Below are 22,029 nucleotides of genomic sequence, written 5' to 3' on the forward strand. Positions count from 1 at the left end.
CCTAGCTACCCTCGCCGCTCTCTGACTCAGTTTTCAACAGCGTAGTGGCAGCGTCCATTTGGTAATGATTCACTGCTGCGTGTCTGGGCCCTTGGGGAGAACGGGTGATGCTGTTTGAGAGTGATGTGTTGTGATGTAACGCTGAAGGCAAAACCTTGCTTTTATAATGATGTACTATACTCCGTAGGCCAGGGGATCCAATTCTTTGCTACACCCTAATGCTGGTTACTCTCTGCTTCTGGATGGGGAGAAGTGACCCTTTGGGGTTTCAAACATATGTGAGGGAAAGAAGAAGTCTTCTCATGTGTCGCAAATCTTTACAAGGATTTGTGTGGATTTGGTATATGCAGCAGATGATAGTCAATTTTTCCTCCTCCAAGGTAATCCATTCAGCGTAGCCTCGACTCCTACACATCATATCTATGCAGCGAGGGAATGGTCGCAGCAATTACTGTGGGCTGCAAACTTGACATCCGCCCAGCTTAAGGCAGCCTTCACCCAGCTGATGGGATTCAATGTGGGCTTTCACAAGGTTTCTTCCTAATGAATTTCCTCTGAAGCTAAGGACAGAGCTGTTCATAAGCACAGCAGAATTCAGGATGTCTCAATGAAAGCAAAACCCGCTTCGAGAGTGAAAGTGCATCTGTGTGTGTAGGTAAGAGATGGAGGAAAACCTTACAAATCCTCCTAGACTGCTTGTCTCGTTTTTTGACAAAGCAAATCAATGCCAAATACTTTCTTTGCGCTGTCTTGTGTACTCCTCCTCTCTACTTCCTCCCCCTCTCTGTGATTGCAGGAATCATTAATTCCTCTGACAGCTGTTTGGTGTGTTTTCCCACATTCTCTCTGACTCCTGACTGAGTCTTTGGCTCCCTCCTGGCACCGTATCAATAGAAACACTCCTATGAAGCTTGATCAAAGCTGGCGTTTCTCGTGAGTTGCATCTTTTTTGTTTGCTTTTGAGAATAGGCAGTTCCCCAATTCCCCAGCTGCTCTATCGCACATCCATTAATGATGTACCGAAGTGCCCAAATGCCAAGCGCCAGAAATCGTAATGCTCTGTTTGACAAGCCTATGGATACTGGCAACTGTCTGATCTACAGGGAATTGGTTAAACAGCATACGCACACAGTGAACCAATTAGGCTGCTAGTTGTTATACAGTAAAGGAGACGATGAGAAGATGAAGCAGAGTTCTCATCAGTCTTATCTCATTACCTGCCTGGCTGAGATGCTGTCTCAAGCAGCAGCTAAATGAAGCAGACAGTTTATGCAATGCGTACAGGTGCAACGCATAACAATGCTGTCACACACAGATGCTCACAAAACGTCTGCATAAACTGGAGCAGTAATAACAAACTTACCAAAGACTCCAGATATAAATTGATTTCCTTTATGTCTTGCTGTGTTCTCCTCTGTCCAGTGTGAGGAGAAAAATCAAAACTTTCCTTGAATTATACAGTTTTGTGCACTGAGAAATTCCAACACAGGAGGGCTTTTAGTCCCTGAAGATGATCCTTAGCAAAGTCTAATGTGAATCCAGTCATTTGATGTGGATGGAACCAATCCATGGTGTGTTTTTTGGTCAGCTTCTGACTGTAGGTTTAGACAATGGGTCTCATTCAGTCATATTTACGCAGAGATTTTTGCACACAAAATGAGTGCACACGCAAAATTACCGTTAGATTCATGACACGCGTGCACCAGTCAATTTTATTCATACCGCTGTGTGTATGTCAGTGAATCAGAATCATTCTAAATTGACATGTACGTGTCCGCTATTGATTATCATACATAATCATACATGCCCCCATTACTCTATATAAGGAAAGCTCTGTTGCAGTGGAGAGAGCTGTCAGTCATTGCAAAGAGGAAGTAGAAGCCAGAAAAGGCAGATTTGGCTGGTAAACCAAATGTAAATGTCATTGGCACAACCGTTTGGAGCCCGATTGTGAATCCTGTATACATCCTACATACCTGTTGCACCACTACCACGCAGTATGTCCGTAACAAAAGAAAAAATTGGTTGATGTTTAGATTTGTGGAATTGATCTAAATAAATCCCTGCTGCTGCGCCAGGTGTGCATTGTTTCGTCTCAGTCCACAACAGGTTGTAAAGTAATGAAAGCAGAGCATCCCTCCCTGTTCCACTACTGAACTGTCAGACTGTGAGGACACTGAACAGGCTGCTGGGTAATCAGCTGCATATATCAAATCTGATGGGGAAATTAATTGCTGTCACATTCCAATATGGAAATTCCGATATATGAGCTATTGTCATCTAAAAGTGGGAATGATTTATGGATTACAACATCCTAGCTATTAATTGTATAATTAGAAAATAAATTATGTATGATTAACAGTTTCACACCTTTAAATGTTGTTTATTTATACCTGTTTATTTTTTAAATAATTGTGGTTTAATATACTGTTTACATTGAATAAATATTGACTATATTGCTTTTGAATACCGTGGGACGTTTATAATTTGTGTGTACGCATGGTCTAAGGTAGTTCTAAATTTATTTGCAGAGTAAGACTAATTCAGTTAAGAACATATTGATGAATCCTGGACCTGTGCTTAAAACCTTCGTACACACAGTTTTAAGCACAGATTTGTGCATACACACTGTTTGTGAATGAGGCCCAATGAGAGTACAAGTTATTCTTGAAACATATTTTGCCTCTCTCTGGTGGCTTTGCATAGGACCCGTCTGGTGATGCTAACATTTCAACACATCAACACAGCTGCCCAAGTTCAGGGTCTGTGCATGCTACGTCAACAGACTCGTATAGTAACAGCTGCATTCAGACACTATCACACAGCTGGCTTCATGAGCCAACTCTCCCTTGTCGCAGTCTCATGGCAATGGAAACAGCCTGGTGAGGACGACGTGCCTTTGCCTCGTGCACTCCTCACTATGATGCTTTATTTGTCTTGTAGATTTGACAGCTCCCGTATGCTTTTCAACAGGGCCAGTCAAATACAAGCAGGCAAGCTCTGAGCAAGATGAGAGACAAAGCTGCTGTCTAAAGACCCATTAAATTCCTCAATGATAACTGCACCAAAAACTTTCAACTCTTGGGGACCCATTAGGATACATTGTTATTCAAGCATTTGCACCATTAAGCTTTTATTTATAGATACAGACGGGGTGCAAACAAAGGCATCTTCTTTAAAGGGGTCAGTTCACCAAAATTATAAAAACGTATTCTCTCACTTACCTTGCCAATACTGACCTTATTGAATCTTCATTACATATAGTTTCTTTGTCAATTTCAGTATAAAAATAAATGTCTATAGATGTCAATGAGCCTCAAAATTACAAAGTCCAAAGGTAATAGTTCCATGAAAAAGTATGTGGATCACATCTAGAGTAAGACCAACTGCTGAGTATGGGACATTACAACTTTGGTATGAGGGAAGCTGGCTGAGCTCATGTTTTCCACAGTATGTTCTTCCTGTGAGATTGACAGGCCATTTTTGGAGCATTTCTGTGCAGCCTACTTAGAAAGCAGAGAAAAGAGGTGTGAAGTGCGAAACTTCTCATTCCCACATAGCTGAAAAGATACAGTTTAGCGTCTTTGTCGCTAATGGGCATTTGAAATAGTGCTGGATGCAGAGCAGGAGAGAGCAGAGCAGCACAGCACATGGAAAACTAGAACACAGAAGGCTTTGGCAGCAATACACTCCTGCAGGGAATTATACTATAAAAAATACACAGGCATACTACTGTACGCTCATTAAAATGCCTTCGGTTTGTTCTAGTAGAGTGGCTTCTCTAGCAGGCAAAAATATCCTGTAGATTAAACTTAAATCATTCACAACTTGGTGAGGGAACGGGCCCAGGACACAACTTTTCTTGGTTTATCTAACTACACAATCCATTATGGTATGAGTGAAAAACAAAATATTCTGGCGGTGATTGCTCAGATAAGATAGGCACGTGTGATATCATTCTACCAATTGCAGAGGAGTAAAGTGCTTTGTGTAATATGCCGTGAATGCCGTGCCAGGTCCCCAATTACATTTAGAAATGTGTCCCGCTCGGAGATGAGCGTTGAATAATGAAAGCAGCCTCCATTCACCCACATATCAGACTCCAGGGAAGAGTAAGGTCATTTCAAACCACAGTAATTATCAAATGTGTGCTTCATGGGCTCAGAGTCAAAATCCCAAAATATCTCTTGTGTAAATTGTTTCATAAGTTTATATTTGAGAAAATTCTGCTTTGAGCCTTAATGAAACTAACGAAACTTTCTTTTTCCTCCACTCAGCGCCAAATGTAGAAAATAAAGTGCATGCAACACAAGGAACATAATATTCACTAAGAGGACATCTATTTTAAGGTTGAGAGTGATGCATGCACTTCTCAAATGAGAATCTCTTTTGGGTAAATATACGAAATGCACAAAACAGACAAATCAGGCGACCGACACAGGCAGAGCAGACCACATTGAAAGTGTAAAAACATAAGATAGTCACCAGAGATTTACTAAAAAAACATGTTCAATTTCCTGTAGGATCTCAAGCTCTCTAAAGACGTTTCGGACCTCATCTCTCTCTATGCACTGCTGTTTGTTCATGTACTTCATGGCGTACATCTTCTCCGTGTCCCTCTTTTGCACAATGCATACCTGCAGCGAGCAAGGATAGAGAGAGAAAAGAGAGAAGGGAGAGAGAGAGAAATGGGAGTAAAATCAGAAGAAACAAATCAATAAATGTAAGCACATTAGCATGAGATAAATATGTATATAGACAGTTTGTATATAAAATGTGCATGTGAATTTATAAAGTAAATTAACATGCTTCATGAACACACACATTCAGATCTAATTGTAGAAATATCTTGGCAGGGTAAAAACTAAGCTAAGGTGACTAAGCCAAGTTTCAGCTCCACAAATGCGGCCTTGCTGTTATGCAAATCAAATATGTTTTCAAAATAGCCCACAGCATCTTTCAGCTGTTGATTAATGCAGTCGCTGGGATGGATACCCGTATACCGATGCATAAAGTGCCGACACGCTGAGCGACTCTAATGAACGTCATTTTCAAACACAGAAGTTTGTGGCAGAAACCACTTCCAAACAAATCACCTCATTATTCGTTCGTTTATTTATTTATTTCGTACGAGTTTTTTGTGGTTTTTTTGCCAGGAAGTGGCTGCGGAAGGTCAGGAGTAGGACGGGGAGGTCAGAGTCATTACAGTAACATTACTCTCAAACCGCAGTCATTAAACAGATCATGGACCTGCTGGAAACCCTGCCTGGCAGACAAACAAGGAATTAAACTCCTGAGGCTGCTTGTTTATCTTCACTCATTCAGATACTCATTGTTCATTGTTTAATTAATGGACGGTGAGCTGAAGTGAAGATAGTTACAGGATAGGTTTGAATTTGATTCCCATCTATCTTGATACAAGGCTTACATGCTATATGCACACTATGTACTATATGTATGAGTTACTGGTCACTGTAATAATTCCCTTGTTCACACTGCCTCAATAGCAAATAAGCAGCAAATAAGTCTCTTAACACACAACACACATATGAATGCATTTAGACACATTTAGAGAAAATCTGAACCTATCCTTTAATGTGGTTTTACAGCAGCCTTCAAAGGGTGGTAATATGCGAGTGTTGAGCGGGGATGCCACCAATCCTCGCCATTGTCAGTAAAATGCTTAAGTGGGCCAGAAGGAAAACACACATTTACATGAGCTTCAATTGCAAATTGACTAAAAGGATGCACAAAAAATCTTAGCCTTTATTTCTTTAACAGGATTTCTCTAATATCGTGTAAACAAGAACTCTCGTGTCTTTAATCAGGGAAAGAAAGAATTAAGACAAATCTGGTGAACTCAGCTAGATTTCTGATAAAGACAGCTGATTTCTGGGTCATGTATATGTTTATCTGGGTTTTTATAAGAGTGCATGTGCATGACAAAGACTTGAGATGGGAAAGGCATCACTTTGGCAGCAGGAAATATTACTCATCCCGGTAATGCACTTAAAATATGCCAGCCTTGCTTCAAAGCTTAGATAGGGGGTCGGGGTTGAAATCTGATTACCAACCACCTGCGTGTAAACACCCTCCCTGATCTCCTTCCTTAACTTGATTTCTCTCAATAACCTGGTTTCTTGTGTGCATGTGATCATAATGAGTATGAAATCCGTGTAAAAAGACAGAAAACTCACTGTAATTCACTGTCAAAGTGCTTCAGGAACAAAAGCTAAGCAGCTGTTTTGGCCCTAGAAAAAAAGGGGTCTCACAACGGCCCTATTGCAGCACTTGACCATCCTGTGAAGCTTTAAAAGCTAAACAGCCCCCTGTTGTTCCTGTTATAGTCAGAAGGCCTTAGCTGGATTGAATTGTCCACTAAGGCACAGGTCTACTCATTACACTGTGAGCCAGACAGATGGCTGTTGCACAGCATTCTGGCCCAGATGCCAGCAAAGAAAACAGACTGCAAAAAACATTCATCTCAGCTTCAATCACTTTAAGCATTTGTTCAGTCTTTAAGTCTTACAAAAGAGAGAAAAAAAAAATCCCAACGGGGAATGTATACCTCCCTTGTTTGCAGTGCAGATAGATGCAGAGGCATAGTTCAACGTTGCTCATAAATATGGTGATACCATCTTGAAATGAGTTGCTTCCAAAAACAGTTGTCAGACATATTCAAGTTACCTCTGAACTGTAGACAAATACTAAAGATATAGAGAAAAACTTCTGTAACAGATTTTCCCATGCCACTGGAAGATATTTTTCACTTGACTGAATGGGGAAAAAAAGATTTGAAGACTGAACACCAAACCTAATGAGGTGTTAAAATGGACATTATCTATATGGTGACAGAGGGAAATCTGTGGCTGTGTAAAACACCATCTATTTAATTATGCTCATGGTTTCCCCTCAAGCACAGATCTCAAACGAGTGCCAGGTCTGACTCGGCTGTCTCTCCTGTTTGCTCCGTCTGGATCTCCGAGCTCAGATTTTCCCTACTTCTTTCACGTTCATTAGCTCATCACAGCTGAAATTCATCAGACCTGTTCCTCCTCATTCATTAAGTGTCAGATTATACTGAGGAAGAGAAAGTCTATCAGCAGCCTACACTGACTGTTTGCTAAATCCTGCCTCCCTTGGTTACTGTTGCTATGTCTGTCCCTGTTCATGCTCAGCAGATATGCAATTTACAATGATAACACTGTCAGGTCTTCTCCAAATTCTTAGTAATTTTTGAAAGAATGGGTTGTTGATTTCAGACAGAGGTAGACAAAGCAGGCTCCTCGTGTCTAGCCGACGACTGTTGATTTTGCTGATTGAGATGACAACTGTCACTGGTAGATTTCGGTACATGTTAATTAAGCTGGCAGAGTTGGTTGAAAACGCTGTCACCGCCTGACCTTTCTAACATAACAACAGAAAAGGATTTGAGGATGAGGATGAACTAATGTTTGGCAAATGTAACTCCATCTCATGTAACATTAGCTGAGGCTTCTGAGTTACCTCAAAACCAGTAAAGAGCAGGATAGAATGGTTAATGTTACCCTTAGCCCCATTTGTGAACTTGTCAATAATAGCAATAATAATAATAATAATAATAGCACTCTGTCAATAACGAACTTCAGCACCATTTCTGACGTCTCAAATGGCGCTAACATTACCTTGAACTCTGATAGCATCCATGACCTGCTTCCACACAGGGAAATACTACACATTGGATGTGCTTGTCATAAAAACAGCTTTTTTTTACCTGTAACCCCACAAACTGATGTAGTTAGTGCTGCTTGGACTTGGAGCTACTGCTGGAGGTGGTAACCTAGTTAGCTGGACATGCTAACGATTGCAGCTCACACGTACAATCCATTCTGACACTTTTGCTTTTGTGCATTTACAGTTGCTAAGCTATGATTGAACAATTGATTCTCATGTAATATTTTGATCAGATTTCAGATAAATATCAATAAACCTGTGTAGGTATTGTTATCAATATTATTGTCACTATCTGTCACTGTAGACTTTTAGTGTCTCATGGTTGAAATACTGATACTGACTATCCTTATCCCTATAAAGAAATATATGATTATGGGGAAAAAGTTACACTTACATGTTCAACACAAACATTTTTTAGTGTAATTAAATTACAAAAACTCCCATTAGATTTCAAGACTCCCCACCAGTTCAACCATACCCCCTACTTCCTTTTTAGACTTTCTTTTTTAGCCCTCAGCATGATAACATGCAGCTCCAGGCCCTCCCTTATCCCAGCTCCCTCGTTGAGCTCAACACAGACCCAGTTTCTCTTTGCTCTCAGCGAGGCCAGTCTGTACCATCTGCACTGTGCTAGAAGGTAGTCTAAATAAAGTCCCTTAAATCTCGCAAACAAGAATCCAAAAGGTCCTTTACTCATCCCCATCCTTCTTTCATTGTTAAAACAAATAGGGCTTCTTCCACATGCACCTTAACCTATTTATGTTCAAGCAATTTTCCAAGTCAGCATCATGAGGGAACTGGAACCCCAGTCAATTTTTAGAGACACTGACATTTCACTGGCTCAGGACACATTTTGGATAATCTCTTTAAGGCACTGTTGAGAGCATAAGCAGTAACATTCTTGGGTAAAGCCTTCCAAAGGTTACATAACTAACCAGAAAGTACATTTTCTGTGTAGTATGAGGCCTGTGAGTGACCGATGAAAACCAACATCTTATCTGGAAAATGATGGCTGCATGTGTAGTACATCACTCAGTGGATATGCCATTTATTTCTTATTATTGGTACAGAACACTATTTTCTCAGAGATGTAATCTGGTAAGTTGGAAGCACCACGGAGGAGAGTGTTTTTAAAAAATGGTCCTGCTCACAACCCCATAAATATGTGACCATAATGCAACTTTGTAATGAATGTTCACTGGTGGATTATCCATTTCAAGTAAGCTTCAAGTCACAGCAAGATGAAATGAATGGAAACCATTACTGAGCATAAAGTAAGAAATTAATCTAAAATCATACAGCATAATTTAGAAAATGTTAATAATAATGTAAAATGCATATGCATGTTCTCAGTTTTAAGCATGATTCATAAGGCATCATCTTTCAGCTTCCATTTTTTTTATTCTTTGAATTTTTCATTAGGCTTCATTCAAATGCAGGGGTGTGCACTAAATGGGAGCGTAGTGGCACAAGCTTCTGCCCCTTTGCCCTTTTTGCCTCTCTGGACCAAATATGAAATAACTATTACACTTATTATTGCTATTACCCCTGCTATTCTGCTGCTGCTATTCTTGTGATTAATATTGCAAGAAAGCCCACCAAGCTCCCTTTCAATGAGCAATGATGTCATCATCTTTACTGTCAGCATTCATTTCTTTTGAAGATTAAATTGAGAAGAAAATCTACATCTCTTTTTCTTCTATGTTTGTAAATGAACATTATGTTAATTCTTTACCTTTATGTAGGTGATTTGCTCAGCAGTTATTACATACTTGCCTGAAACTATGAGCTTTAAACTGGTTCTCATTAATCAGTTAGTTGGTGCAGAGTGCATCACATAAGGGCTTGAACCCCTGTGAAGTGTCTTTTAAATTTCCTTTGAGGTATTCCTGCCCAAGTAGGGTCACTGTGTATTACTGACTTAATCATTTTGTATTAGATATCTTGGAGCTCATTGTTGCTTTGCACTATAAAAGGCTAAATGTGACTGGGGTTACACAAGAAAAATATAGTTTTATAGATGAGGCATTGTTGCGCATTGCTTGCAGTACTTAAGAGCTGACAGGCAGAGAGAGAAATACTTGAGGCCCCTTTTTCAAAGCTGATTTCAAACCAGCAACCAGCAGGTGAATCAGTATCAAATATCAAGTTGTTCTGTTTTGAATTAAGCTACTTGTCCCTGGTCAAATGTTCCTTAGTGAAATTCATCTCTGTAAGTTAAAGTTTTCATTGTCTTTAAACATTAATTTGGAATGGATTCATGTTTTCCTGATCAGGTGTCTCTCTGTGTTGCTGACCATATTATTCTGTGTTATGTTGTTATTTCTTATGAGCACAGGATATGGCATCACATACAGTACAGCTATTTTTAGATCCTCTTTATTAATTGTGGGCAGCTGTGTAAAATGTAAAACCCAGCGTTTCTCAACCAATCAGATATCACACTGTCAGTCATCTCAGAGTATCCCCGTCTTATCTGGAATCCTCAGGAGCCGGTCAGCGGAGTGAAATGATGACTTTTAAAAAGGATTTATTCATATATTCATAGAGCATATTAGCAATTCAATGCATTAGACCAGTTTAGTATGGAGCAGAAAAAAGTAACAATTTTGAGGCGAGAGGTGTCAGACTGAATGTTTTGCAATCTATTTGCATATGAATGGAGATATTTTCACCTGATTGAAATCAGTTGAGAAGGAAGATTCTGGCGATCCCTGTGACGTACAGTTTCAGAACTGAGGCAACGACAGAGTGATAGCTTCTGAGACCAATTCTCTCTGAGCAGTAATAGACACTAAAGTGTCCCTAATTAATTCTGTAACACTATTGCCAAAATGCTAATGGTCAGCATGAGCCAACCGTTTATTACACTGCTGGCTAGGTTTTCATTGTTAAATTCTAATTTAGGAGCACCTGTTATTCAGATTCTTTTTGAATTATTTGTCAGTAATAAAGGTCACTCTGTTTTCGAAGAGGCAGGGTGGAAGCTAGGGGCGAGTCCCGAGAGCGGTGCCAAATCTCTCCACTGGCTGGCTGACGCCATGTGCTGCATCTGGAGGAAGAGCTGGCTAATAATTTGGCACATTCACCAGACCAGGCTCTTCATTTCCTTACCTCAAGCCAGCACCAGTTTCCAACAAAGGGAACTCATTGTGCTGTCCACTGGACAACTTAAAGGAAAAGGAAAAGGCAGACAATATTCTTTATTTTAGCCATGTAAAAACAACTATGCTAACCTGTGTATGGAACTTCACTATCCAAGCCCACTGGTTCCTAATGAAGATGTAAATTAATAAATATTCACAAATATATATTTTCAATTAAAAAAAAGCTAAATAATGTCTTAAAACTGCTGGGAACTGTAGTTTTTTGGGGGAGTGTGAGGTCAGGCACTGATTTGTCTCAGTAGTGAGAATTTCACAGCGTCAGGAGAGAATATTTGGGATTAACTCAAAATGAACTGCAGTGCTCATGTTTGTAATGAAGGAATATGTCATCCATTGCAACAGTGTGGCTCACTGATGTGCTTTCAATAGTTTTTGGACAATAATGGAGCTCCATGGCACAGAGGAATAAGCTCTGTCAGGCTTAGGATACAGACAATACTTGTTAAAAGGAGCAATTCATTGCTGTTTTTAGTCTTTTCAGGGGATTTGTTGACAATGAGAAAAACATAGAATATCTACAGACATTTAAAGGTGCTTTCACTTGCATTCACTTGCTTACCATGACCTTTTGAAAACAGTAATGTATGGGGAGGGGTAGGGACCTCGTTTGAGGAGGAGGAACAGTGAATGTGTTTTGACCGGCTGTATTTACATACAGCATGCGAATAAAACTTGCTGTTATGGTTTAGGTGACAATGCATTCAGCACTCCCATACAGGGAACTTGAATGGTGTTGTGGTTAATGAGCAAATACAATTGAAGGGGAAAACAGGCCATTCATATGGGCTGTGTCCAGGGTTTATACTTGGCTCCAGATTCCAGATTTGTCTCCAAGCAGTGGGAGGGACGACAGCACTGGCCCGAGGTGAGATGCTGTCAAAACGTTGGCTGTAATCTCTGACCACCAGCTGCACATAGCACCTGTTTATCTCCCCTAAAGAGAGCTTTTTAGAGGTAGTCAGACACACACACACACACATACACACACACACGCATACACAAACGGAGTAAACATAAAGGCTAGACCCATCGATTTCTCTCTGGACAGTTTAAGAAATGTGGAGTCACTTGATGTGGAGGAATTCAAAGCCAAGGACAAGGCACGTGAGGGAACGCTACAGATGGGAGCACCTGTCTGTCTCATCAGTATCCTCAAAGGCAGGCGCCCAAAGAAATCCTCCTTTGCATCACAACAGCTCCGTTGCTCAGTTTTAATAGTTTTGAGCTCTGGAGCATGAAACTAACTTTGTTTTTCTGCAGCACAATCATTATTTAATCAGTGCTAAGAAAGGAGAACAGCACTAATAACGAGGAGCTCAGCGGGCTGTTTCCTGGAGTTAATCTCCACAGAGTCAGCCAGGGGCACCTGGCAGGCAGAGAAACACGTTCCTGCTATTGAACAACATGTTAAAACTGCCACAATTCTAAATAAAACCACAACAGTTATATACCTACATTTTCTGAAAACTTTTGAGGATCCTTAATGAGGCAATACGAGCAGCAATTACAGAATAACAATAGTGGGTCCTCCATGCCTTGTAATGGGAACAGCTACTTGTAAACTCGCGTTTAAAAGCAACAGAAACCCATTAAAAAAAAAAAAAAGCAACAGTGACTCATTAATAATTCAGTATATTCAACGGACCATCAGAGACTGCACAACAAACCATGCAGACTGCATACAGCCTACTGACAGAGTAAAGATTATTCAAAGATGCTGTAATTGATGCTTAATTGTTGCAAAAAGGGGGGGGTGGTGATACAGTATATGGGCTTTATTACAGTGTCAGAAATCTGAAACGTTTATGAAACCAACATAAATATATAATTCAATCTAAGATCTCAAACAAAAACATGTTTCTTCTTCCTGAATATTCTTGAAAAATCCCTCTGAGACTCAGTGTGACCCATCTACTGCAGATCATGAGACTAATTATATATTTCACCGAGATGCTCCATCCAGCTCTGACTTCAGCCTTTTTACCCCGTTGCTAGATGGATGGATGATGTTAATTTGGGAGGTTATTGGATTAAGAACCCACAGGGCATTAGAGGACTCACCCTTTAAATTAAAAAAAAAATCATCTTCTTGACTAGAAAGAATCATATTTTATGTTGTGGGGGAAATGTGGTGTGTTAAAGAATACCACTTTCAAAACACCAGACCATTAGGACATGCAGGTAATTCCTTTGCCTAACTTAATTAAACCCCATAGATGCTTTCTCATTCAATTTCATTAAAACTTCATTTGGTCTTGGGGCGCCAGTAGTCCTAAAACAAAAATAGTTCTAATATTAAAAATCCAAGTTCAAGATGAACAGCCCCTTAAATACCACTTTTATTAACTGAGGGATCCCTGACAATTGAGTATTATGCTGCCAGAGTTATGAAAGAAGACTGGAGCACTAAGACTGACAGACCTACAGGCAACGGCCTCGAACTATGCTCAAAATAGGAAACCAGGAAGTTCATTACTATCCTTTAATAATGTGTTTCATCCATCATGGCAAAGGTATTAAATCCTAATACTACGACCTCACTCGTGGCTTTTACAACATATATTCCAGCCATTTATCTCACAGTTAGGCTGAACAATGAGCTAACAGATCAGAGTGCAGCATCTTGCTCAAGGACACTTTGATATGATGCAGAGTAGCGATTCAAGCTAACGGCTGTGGTTGTAAACCTTGGCACCAGGACCCTTGGGGGCTCATGGTGATTTTAGAAGCATTACAAGATGATTTCTGTCATGTAATAACAGAGCTGGGTGACATTATTAAATTATTGCTACACCAGAGTACAGTTTGTATGGTTTTGGATTGTTGTATTATCATGATATCTTTAATGATAAAGTTGCATTGAAGCTTAGTGAAAACCAAGCTTATCTGATTAGCTTACCTGCCTCTTAGCTGTTTGGTTCTCATGTTGGCATAACTCATGTTTTACTATCTCAAAGTTTTCTTGAGTGTAAATATTTTCTGAAAGTGCCTTCAGCCATATCCAAAATCAACTCATGAGTGAATACAATACTGGTTCCATGTGCTTGCAATATTTCTAACAAGTTAAACTGAAAACAAATAATAAGGCAGAAATATGCAAGAACCATTTTTAAGTGTTACCATTTATTGTTATTTTTTTCTTGTAACTGACAGAGCAAAATGCAAATCATCTGCAATAAATGAAACTGAAATTCAAGAGAACAATGTGCTCACTAAGATGAAGAAATTCCAATTTTCAAGGTAAATGTGATAGTGTTGCAGATCAGTTGCACTACACTAAATGAGCTGATACACAGAGGTAGCATCACATCTGCATACGCGACATCAAGTGAGGAGAGGGCACATCCACTCCAGATGAAATTGTTTCAGTTGTTTTGTTGTTTTGAGAGTTGCAGTCTTTCCATCTTAAACAGCAGGATACTTTTAATGTAACATAAGGTACAACTTAGTCACACTCATAAGGTACAATTAGTCTCATTCATTTAATTAATTCAATGTAAACAAAATTATAAGTAGTTGTCTACTGATATACAGAGTAGAGTAGAGCTAGATCAACCAGCCCAAAATCTCCCATAGCTGTTCAATTGGGTTTAGATCTGGTGATTGTGGAGGCCATAACATATGCTTCATGTACCTCATCATTTATTCACTAAGTTTGTTAGCATTGCACTTTGTCACCTTTTGCATTGCATTTCGCTCATTTTTGTTACATGTAAAATTGGTGCAGTGATTGTCTGCCTTAAAACAATCCTCATTCCAAAGTCATAGATTATGCACCTGTGTATTTACAGTACCACAACTTCATTGGTCACAATTAGACAATGACTGTGAGACTAAAAGGTTGACACAAGGTCCTGGGACGGACTCTCTTACCACTCGGCCACCTTCATGCATTATCAGGTACTATGTGGATATCATATCTCTGGGAATCATGGTCCTACAGGGTAGGCTGACCTGAAGTCTCTCTCTCTCTGTCCTTGCGTGCCGGGTCTGTAGGTGAATCTCAGTAAATAAAAATAAAGCCCAAATTCCCAGTCTGCTGCTCTAAATTTTTTATAAGTTCAAAACAAGTGATCTGCTGCACCCCAGACCTCTGCCTCAGCATCCAGCTCTTCTCCATCTACCCAGACCTCCCTCTGGTTAATCTCAATGCTATGCACTCCTTGAACACGTGCACTTATTAAATGCTTATTAGCAGAACAAATCACTCAGCCACAAAAAAAAGCTCTTTCATGTCGCGCTTCAAAGCGAGGCGTCACTGTTAAATCCCAGGGTTGGCCGCGTGTTGTTTACCTTTACAATCCGCCTTCTTCTTCCTCCTCGCTCCCTCCACTGTTCTGCTATAGTTAGCAGTCCTATCAATTGTTGTCAGAAGGTCTAAAGCTCCTGGGACAACAAGGCTTGCAGAGAAGAGAAAAGGGTAGGGTGTTAAATTTAGTGGACTTAGCCAGGAAGCTGCAGATTTTCTGTTTTCTAGGTCAGGTAAGTGCCAAGTCGGCCAGAAGCCTCTGACTGAGACACATGGTGAAACACGAACAGATAGAAAACCAGAGGGGAGGGAGGGGGAGAGACCAGCTTGTGTCTCTCCTCTTAAGTTCAGCGGAAATGTACTATACATTAAGTGCTGACATCCATCATTCTCTCAATCCCCTTTCACACATGCACTGCAACCAAGTTATCCGAACATTACCTGAAGGAGCTGTGATGTGTGAACGCAAATGTCCGAATCAGTCGGACCGGACATTAAACGGACTTTACCCTGCCAGCTCCCTAGTACAAAGTCTGTGTAATGTCCGACTGAGTCCATGTGTGACAGCAGGTCGTTTTCTGTAGAATTCACAGTGAGTGAGTGGGCGTGTTGATGACGTTTCTATCATGCGGCTGGTGCTGGATAAATGCAGCAGGCCAGCTAAGCTGCATTGTTTTGACTGGGCCTGAACGCTCCGCTGTGAAGCTAGTGCTAATGGGAGAGAGGACTTCCTGTGATTTCTTGTAAAATAAAAGCCGTTTTATTCCGGGTGAAAAACTTAAAAACACAGAATCACAACTGCAGTGTACTTTTTGCGTCATGCCCTGCCTTCTGCACGCTCTACCAAGGTCCAGACATTGTCCAGAGTTCATATGAGAAAATGGCTTCAGATTAGGTTTCAGCTTTTGTTCGTTGCTGGGACAATGGGTTCAACATCATCTTCCTCATCGTCTGCGAGCAGTGATTGGAAAAGAGTTGTGTAAGGACAAGATAAGCTGAAAACATGCAGGCACGCACACTCGCTCGCACACACACATAAACACTCTTGCCAACATTGCAATTGGGCAAGAGTGCTTTGGGAGAGGCAAGCGGGGCAAACGCACTTTCAGGGTCTGATGAACATGTCATCCAGGGAGAAGAAGGAATACTTTGCTGTTTCATTTGGTTCATTCCACTGGATGTCTTCTGCTCCACAGCTGCTGCTGTCAGCCTGCAGGAAATGAAAGTGTTTACTGAACTTGGCCATCCATTTGCACAGCTCCAGGATGCACTATTACGGCAGGCATGACCATTAATAAGCACAGTCATGGATCAGACTTCTCTTGAGACTGACTTGGGCAAAGTGAAGCTCTGTAGTATAAAAGTAAAAAGGGAGGTGTTCTCTCCATTTGAGAATCAACTCAAATACATTACAACATCACATTGTATGCTGACACACATGAGAACTTCATACACACACTCTGTATACACAAACACACACATTCCTCTGACAGCCTGAGTGAACTTCAATCTTTGAAGTGGTGTCCTCTGGAAATCACTGAAAATTACACAGGGACTTGTTGTCAGCAAGGGAAGAGCCAGAACAGTCTGAGCAATGACTCCTTGTTTGAACTAAACAACAATAAATATATATGGTAGGGACACACCAATCCGACTTTTCTCTCCCAATACTGATTGGTTGAAAAAATAACCGGCCAATGCCAAACATTCTCTGCTCCAGCTTGGAGTTTGGAGTATTGTTGTTTTTTCATTCTTCTTCTATGACAGCTGAGCATCTTTGGGTTTTGGACTGTGGGTCAGACATAACAAGACATTCAAACATGTCATGTTAGACTTCTTTTGTGAGAAACTGTCATTTTTCACCATTGTCACACATTTTAAAGACCAAAACAAAAACAACTCAGGGTATCAGCCAATAAATACTGAGTACAGATCAGATACCAGTACGAACTAACTGCATTGACCAAAGTGGGATATTTTTTTTCTATGTAAGGTAACATGAGTCAAGAGAATGCTGTGACCAGGGCTGCAATCTGCAAGCCCTGCCAATCTGTGAATAATTTTTTCAATTCATTGTTTTGTCAATAAAATATCTAGAATATAATTAACCCACAAATTTTCAGTTAGCAGCAAATCCTCACAATTAAGAAGCTGGAGCCTGAGAATTTATTGACATTTTTGCTTGAATAGTGACTGGAAATGATCATCAAAATAGTTTCCCATTGATTTTCCAATCGATTAATCAACTAATGGGTTCAGCTCTAGCTGTGATGCTAAAAACAGTCTGCGGGCTGCTGTGACTGATATGAGTGTAACTGATAAAACACTGAATAATATTAGGATGAAACTGTATCTAATGTGGCTCAGTCATGTCATGGCTCATACCTAATCCATTAAATATGGTCAGTACTGGCCCCACTACCTAACAGTATCATATCAGTGCATCCCTGACTAAAATCTAACTTTCAGTTTGAACTATTGGTTGTTCGAGTTGCATAAAACTGCCAGAAACAAGAGGGAAAGGAGACAGTAATATAGGAGGTGGCAGACTTCTAATTGTTGTATCGCACGTCAAAGAAAAGAAATATTGACTTAAATGCACATGATTCAACTGATATAAAATTTCCAAAAAGCCTCCTGGGTAAATACACCAAATAGCAGAAAATTGTTCTCAAAGCACAAATGTATAGACAAGACTTGTCTCGAGTCTGTGCTTACCTCCAATTTACATGAAACACACAGAAGGACTTTGAAGTCACTCGTGTATGAAGGTAGGAAAATATAAGGACGGCATAATGAGGATTACATGCATCACAGGATGTAAAGGAGACTAAAGATGCACAAAAGTGCCTGAAGGCTTATCTGGAGTATATTCTCTTTAGGCTTCCTAGAGGTGTAACCGCGTGTTTCATTAAAGGTGGAATATCTCATACATATTCATTAACGTGATAGAATTTGCAGGCTGATATATCTTGTTCCCTATCATCCTGATGGAAATATGCTGTAATTGCTTAATATAGCATGTCTTCTTTTAAAATTAAAGCATAATATAAATCAGTGAGGAATAAAACTGACCATTACAATGATTGACAACCTGCCTGTTAACTTGTTAACTAAAGGGATGTGATATCGTATTTTCAGTCCTATAGCTGACAGCTTGCAGCTCTGTCCCTTTTTATGTTCGGAGGATTCATTCCCTGAGCTCTCTCTTAGAAGAGAACGTCAGTTTACATTCATTGTTCTTGTATTCATAAGTATAGAGCTAGTAAGTCCTACTATCATCAGTATGATAAGTAAAAATGTAAGATCATAATGTTATTTCTTTATAACATAACCCTGTTTGGCTACTTAGCTTAGCATGATTTTAATATTATAAGAAAAAAGGTTATTAGGATGAGCACTAACCAATGTATTTAGCAAATGTAAGACTATTTCCATTAATGTTGACTGGGGTTGCTTGAGAGTAAACTTCCCCAATTCCAAGAAAGAGCAGGACAGAGCTGCTAACGTTAACTGCTAACTGATAAACTGATACTGATAACTCTGATAGCATCCATTACTAGCTTCCACACAGAGGGGAAGTGCTACATGGTGGATGTGTTTAGTTGTAAACTGGGTTTAAATATAACCTGTATCCCCATAAACTAATGTAGTTAGTTTATGATGTACTACCTGGACTTGCAAGTAGTTTAAGTCTTGGCTGCTACTGTAGGTAGTAAGCTAGTTAGCCAGACATGCTATCGAATGCAGTTTAAGTTAAACTCTGTTAAACTCAATGTTGAAAACATTCCATACACTTTTTCTCTTGTGCGATTAAACCTGTTAAGCTATGATTGGAGTCAACTGATTCTCATGTAAGCTTTTAATCAGATTTCACATAAGCCTAAGTATCAATAAATCTGTACAGGTTTTGTTAGAAACATCAGATTATTGTTAACATGTCTTACAATTATACAATAGGACTGTTATGTTGATTAATGCTGGCGTTAATGCTGATACCCACAAATGTCAATGTAAAGCATCTTCAAAGGCGAGTGTCTGATCCTCTATTCTGATGTCCAGCCTAGGGCAGCTGCATTGATGATTAAAGGACATTGCGTTCGTGGGTTGATGGAATTCTTATCTGAACTTTTAGAGCTAAATGAGTCATTTTTATCATAGTTCTGCATCAGATTTCAATCGGAAAATGTCACCTTATCCCAAGAAAAATGCTGGCTACCGTCACAGTTCTGCAAATGATTCTCCATGGAACTGCACAGATATCAAAAATGTGGAGGTGGAACAAAACTCTTTCTCCAACTCTTTCTGGCTAACACAGTGTAGTTAAATAATAACAGTACATGTGTATGCTGATATTTTGCAGTATTCTCTGGAGAAGAATAGTTGGAATTATGATGAATAGAAGCAAGAATTTAACCCCATCATTAGTAGAAATTCTTCAATACTCATGATACATAACTCATTAATGTGTGTAGTTGTGTCTATGTGCAAAGTCATGCTTTGGCATACTTGGACGATGATGGAATAAGATGCTGAAAAAAGATGGTGAAACATTTTAGAGGTTATGATAGCTTTCTGGCTCACATCACTGCTGCCATCATTTCCAACCATGTATATTATATTTTGTTGGCAGGAATGTTCACAGCAACGCCTCCAAATGTTTTCTCTGGATACTAAACCTGCCCAGACATTTCATTTTATTTTTTATCATAAACAAAGCATACATTTAAAACAAAATAAATGAACATGGGGCATTTCATGATTTCTGAGTGTTCAAACGGCTTTATAGCCCCCGCTTCTTTTAGTGGAGCTTTGTACTGTAAAACCTATAGGAGGTGTAGTGCAATGGAAGACCATACATTTCTAGGTTAACAGGTTGCCGAGGGCTACCACTGCAGCCGGGCTGTGCTGCAAAGCTGCACTCTGAAAAACCAACTCAACATCTGAGCCCTTCGCACCTGCGGCGGGAAGGTGAAAACACGGGAGAAGTCCTTATGAGCGAGCTGAGGCTGGACTGTCAGTCTTTAGAGCTAGGAGGACTCTCAGTGTGCTGCCTGGGAGCCCTGCAGGGCTAACCGAGAGAGAAAACGCTAACAAAGGCTTCATCATCTCCTGACCTTTCCACGGACGCCGGTGCCTTCCCCGATATGAGGGTGCCCCGGCCTCTCTCGCTGTCCTTTTCCCCTCCGTGTATCATCTCCTCCTCTCCTCCACACCCACTTATTTCCAGCGCCTGTCTCTGATCATCTGTCTTACTACTTCCATCACACTGGGTCCTAATGAGGGTTTATTCCCACTGAAGTGTGTGCGGTGTACAGGGGATGAGGATGTGGTAACCACCAGCTGAGCTCCTGCGCTACCTCTGACCTTCCTTGCCTCTTTCCATCCGCCTCCCTTTTTGCTTTCCTCTCGCTGTTTAGATGTTTACCTGTCCATCTGATTGCTGGCATTAAGGAGCTGTCACTAAACTGCTGTCACTGCCAATGACTGTCATGTCTCCCTTGAGTGTCAACTCCCCCCTCAAGCTCTCCCAGTACAGGCCTTAATGAGCACTGCGGCGGAAACAGCTGTCTTCAATACAGCCTGAGCTGAGGAGATGAAGTGATAAAGGGGATGCACATGGGGAAAAGGTAGAGTATGAGGAACAAGTGAAAGAGAGAGAGAGAGAGAGAGAAAGCAACAGGGGAGCAGGCAATTATCCTTACTCTGGTGCTGTATATGGCCATCCAGCCCTGTAGCAGGCGTGGTACAAATGAGCTATATCGGCCACTGCTGTGGAAATAATCACACCTACCCAACATCACTCTTCACCCCACACGGTAGAGGACAGATGCTCCAAAACATGAGAGAAAGAAGTAAAGAGAGACTGCCCTCAGAGTGGGGATTCAAATAATATCAATGCCATATTTTTTTATTTATACTATATTGTTTTGCCAACACAGCTTTCTTTACTGTAGTGCCCATAAAACACACTTGAATTGAATTGTGAGAGGAACAGAGGGGGATAGAGAGAGAGAAGCTAAGCCTAAGGTATCAAAAGGAGAGGGAAGGAAGGGAGCGAGACACCTGCACTGTTATATCAAAATGAGAAATGGGGGGGATGATTTGCCCCGAGACAAGGGGAAGAGAGTGTGAGATTTTTGGCAGCAGAGAATGAGATTTGAGTATAGCCAAGTGCAGACAACACAACTTTCACCATGATTTGCCTATTCTGGACAAATTTATGATATCTTAGACATAAACCCTCAAGCTGGTACAAAATCTGTCACGACAGGCCAAATTTATTAGAGCCAAAAAACAAGAAGAACTTGTAGTTGGAGCCCTTGGAGATGGGACTGTGGCACAACGATGTAAATACGAGCAAGCAGAGACATGTCATAAACAAGCATTATCCATCTGCAATGCTGTCATGTTTAAAAAATGTAGCAAAACAATAAAGTTTTGGCTGCATCCGCAAAGCACTGGACTCAACCTGATGTGCTGATATAAGACCTGACTTGGACTTGTTCGTGTTTATTAGTCTATAAATACATAAATGAGGCTTTTCAAGAGTGCAGAGGAAGAGCAGAAGCAGAGTTCAACCTACTAATGAGCCTATGCCAGCAGCCGCAGGTGTATTCTGCATTATTTCATGTCATTTTACGACGGGGGATACTTTGTGAGAATTTGGTCCTAAATTTCTCACACTGTCAGAATTTTGACACAGGCTCTAATTTGGCCGTGGCTGGACTCTACCACAGGATTAGTTGCACACAAGCCCATGCCCACCCTCATGTTAATATGACAACAGAAAGTCTGCACAGGCTTTGAGACAGACGAAGACATGGAAAGAAGCTCTTGTGTTGACAGAGTGACAGCGAGAAGACTGGTAGAAAGAGACACCTGCCCTAAGACTGCATG

The 22,029-nt window shown here is 40.5% G+C and overlaps 1 protein-coding gene across 3 annotated transcripts in view; it reads right to left on the reverse strand.

The window, feature by feature from the left end:
• Positions 1-22,029, reverse strand: part of LOC122996828 (serine/threonine-protein kinase 32C-like) — a 75,833-nt gene that overhangs the window by 23,654 nt on the left and 30,150 nt on the right. For all 3 annotated transcript variants that reach the window (XR_006407086.1, XM_044372562.1, XM_044372563.1), the window contains one exon: positions 4,486-4,637. Coding sequence is in view for 2 of the 3 variants with exons in the window: in XM_044372562.1 (XP_044228497.1) it covers positions 4,486-4,637 (152 nt within the window). In the remaining variant the exon portion in view is untranslated. The remainder of the gene's footprint in view (positions 1-4,485; positions 4,638-22,029) is intronic.

Source organism: Thunnus albacares, chromosome 14 (assembly GCF_914725855.1).
Source record: "Thunnus albacares chromosome 14, fThuAlb1.1, whole genome shotgun sequence".
Taxonomy (NCBI): Eukaryota; Metazoa; Chordata; class Actinopteri; order Scombriformes; family Scombridae; genus Thunnus; species Thunnus albacares.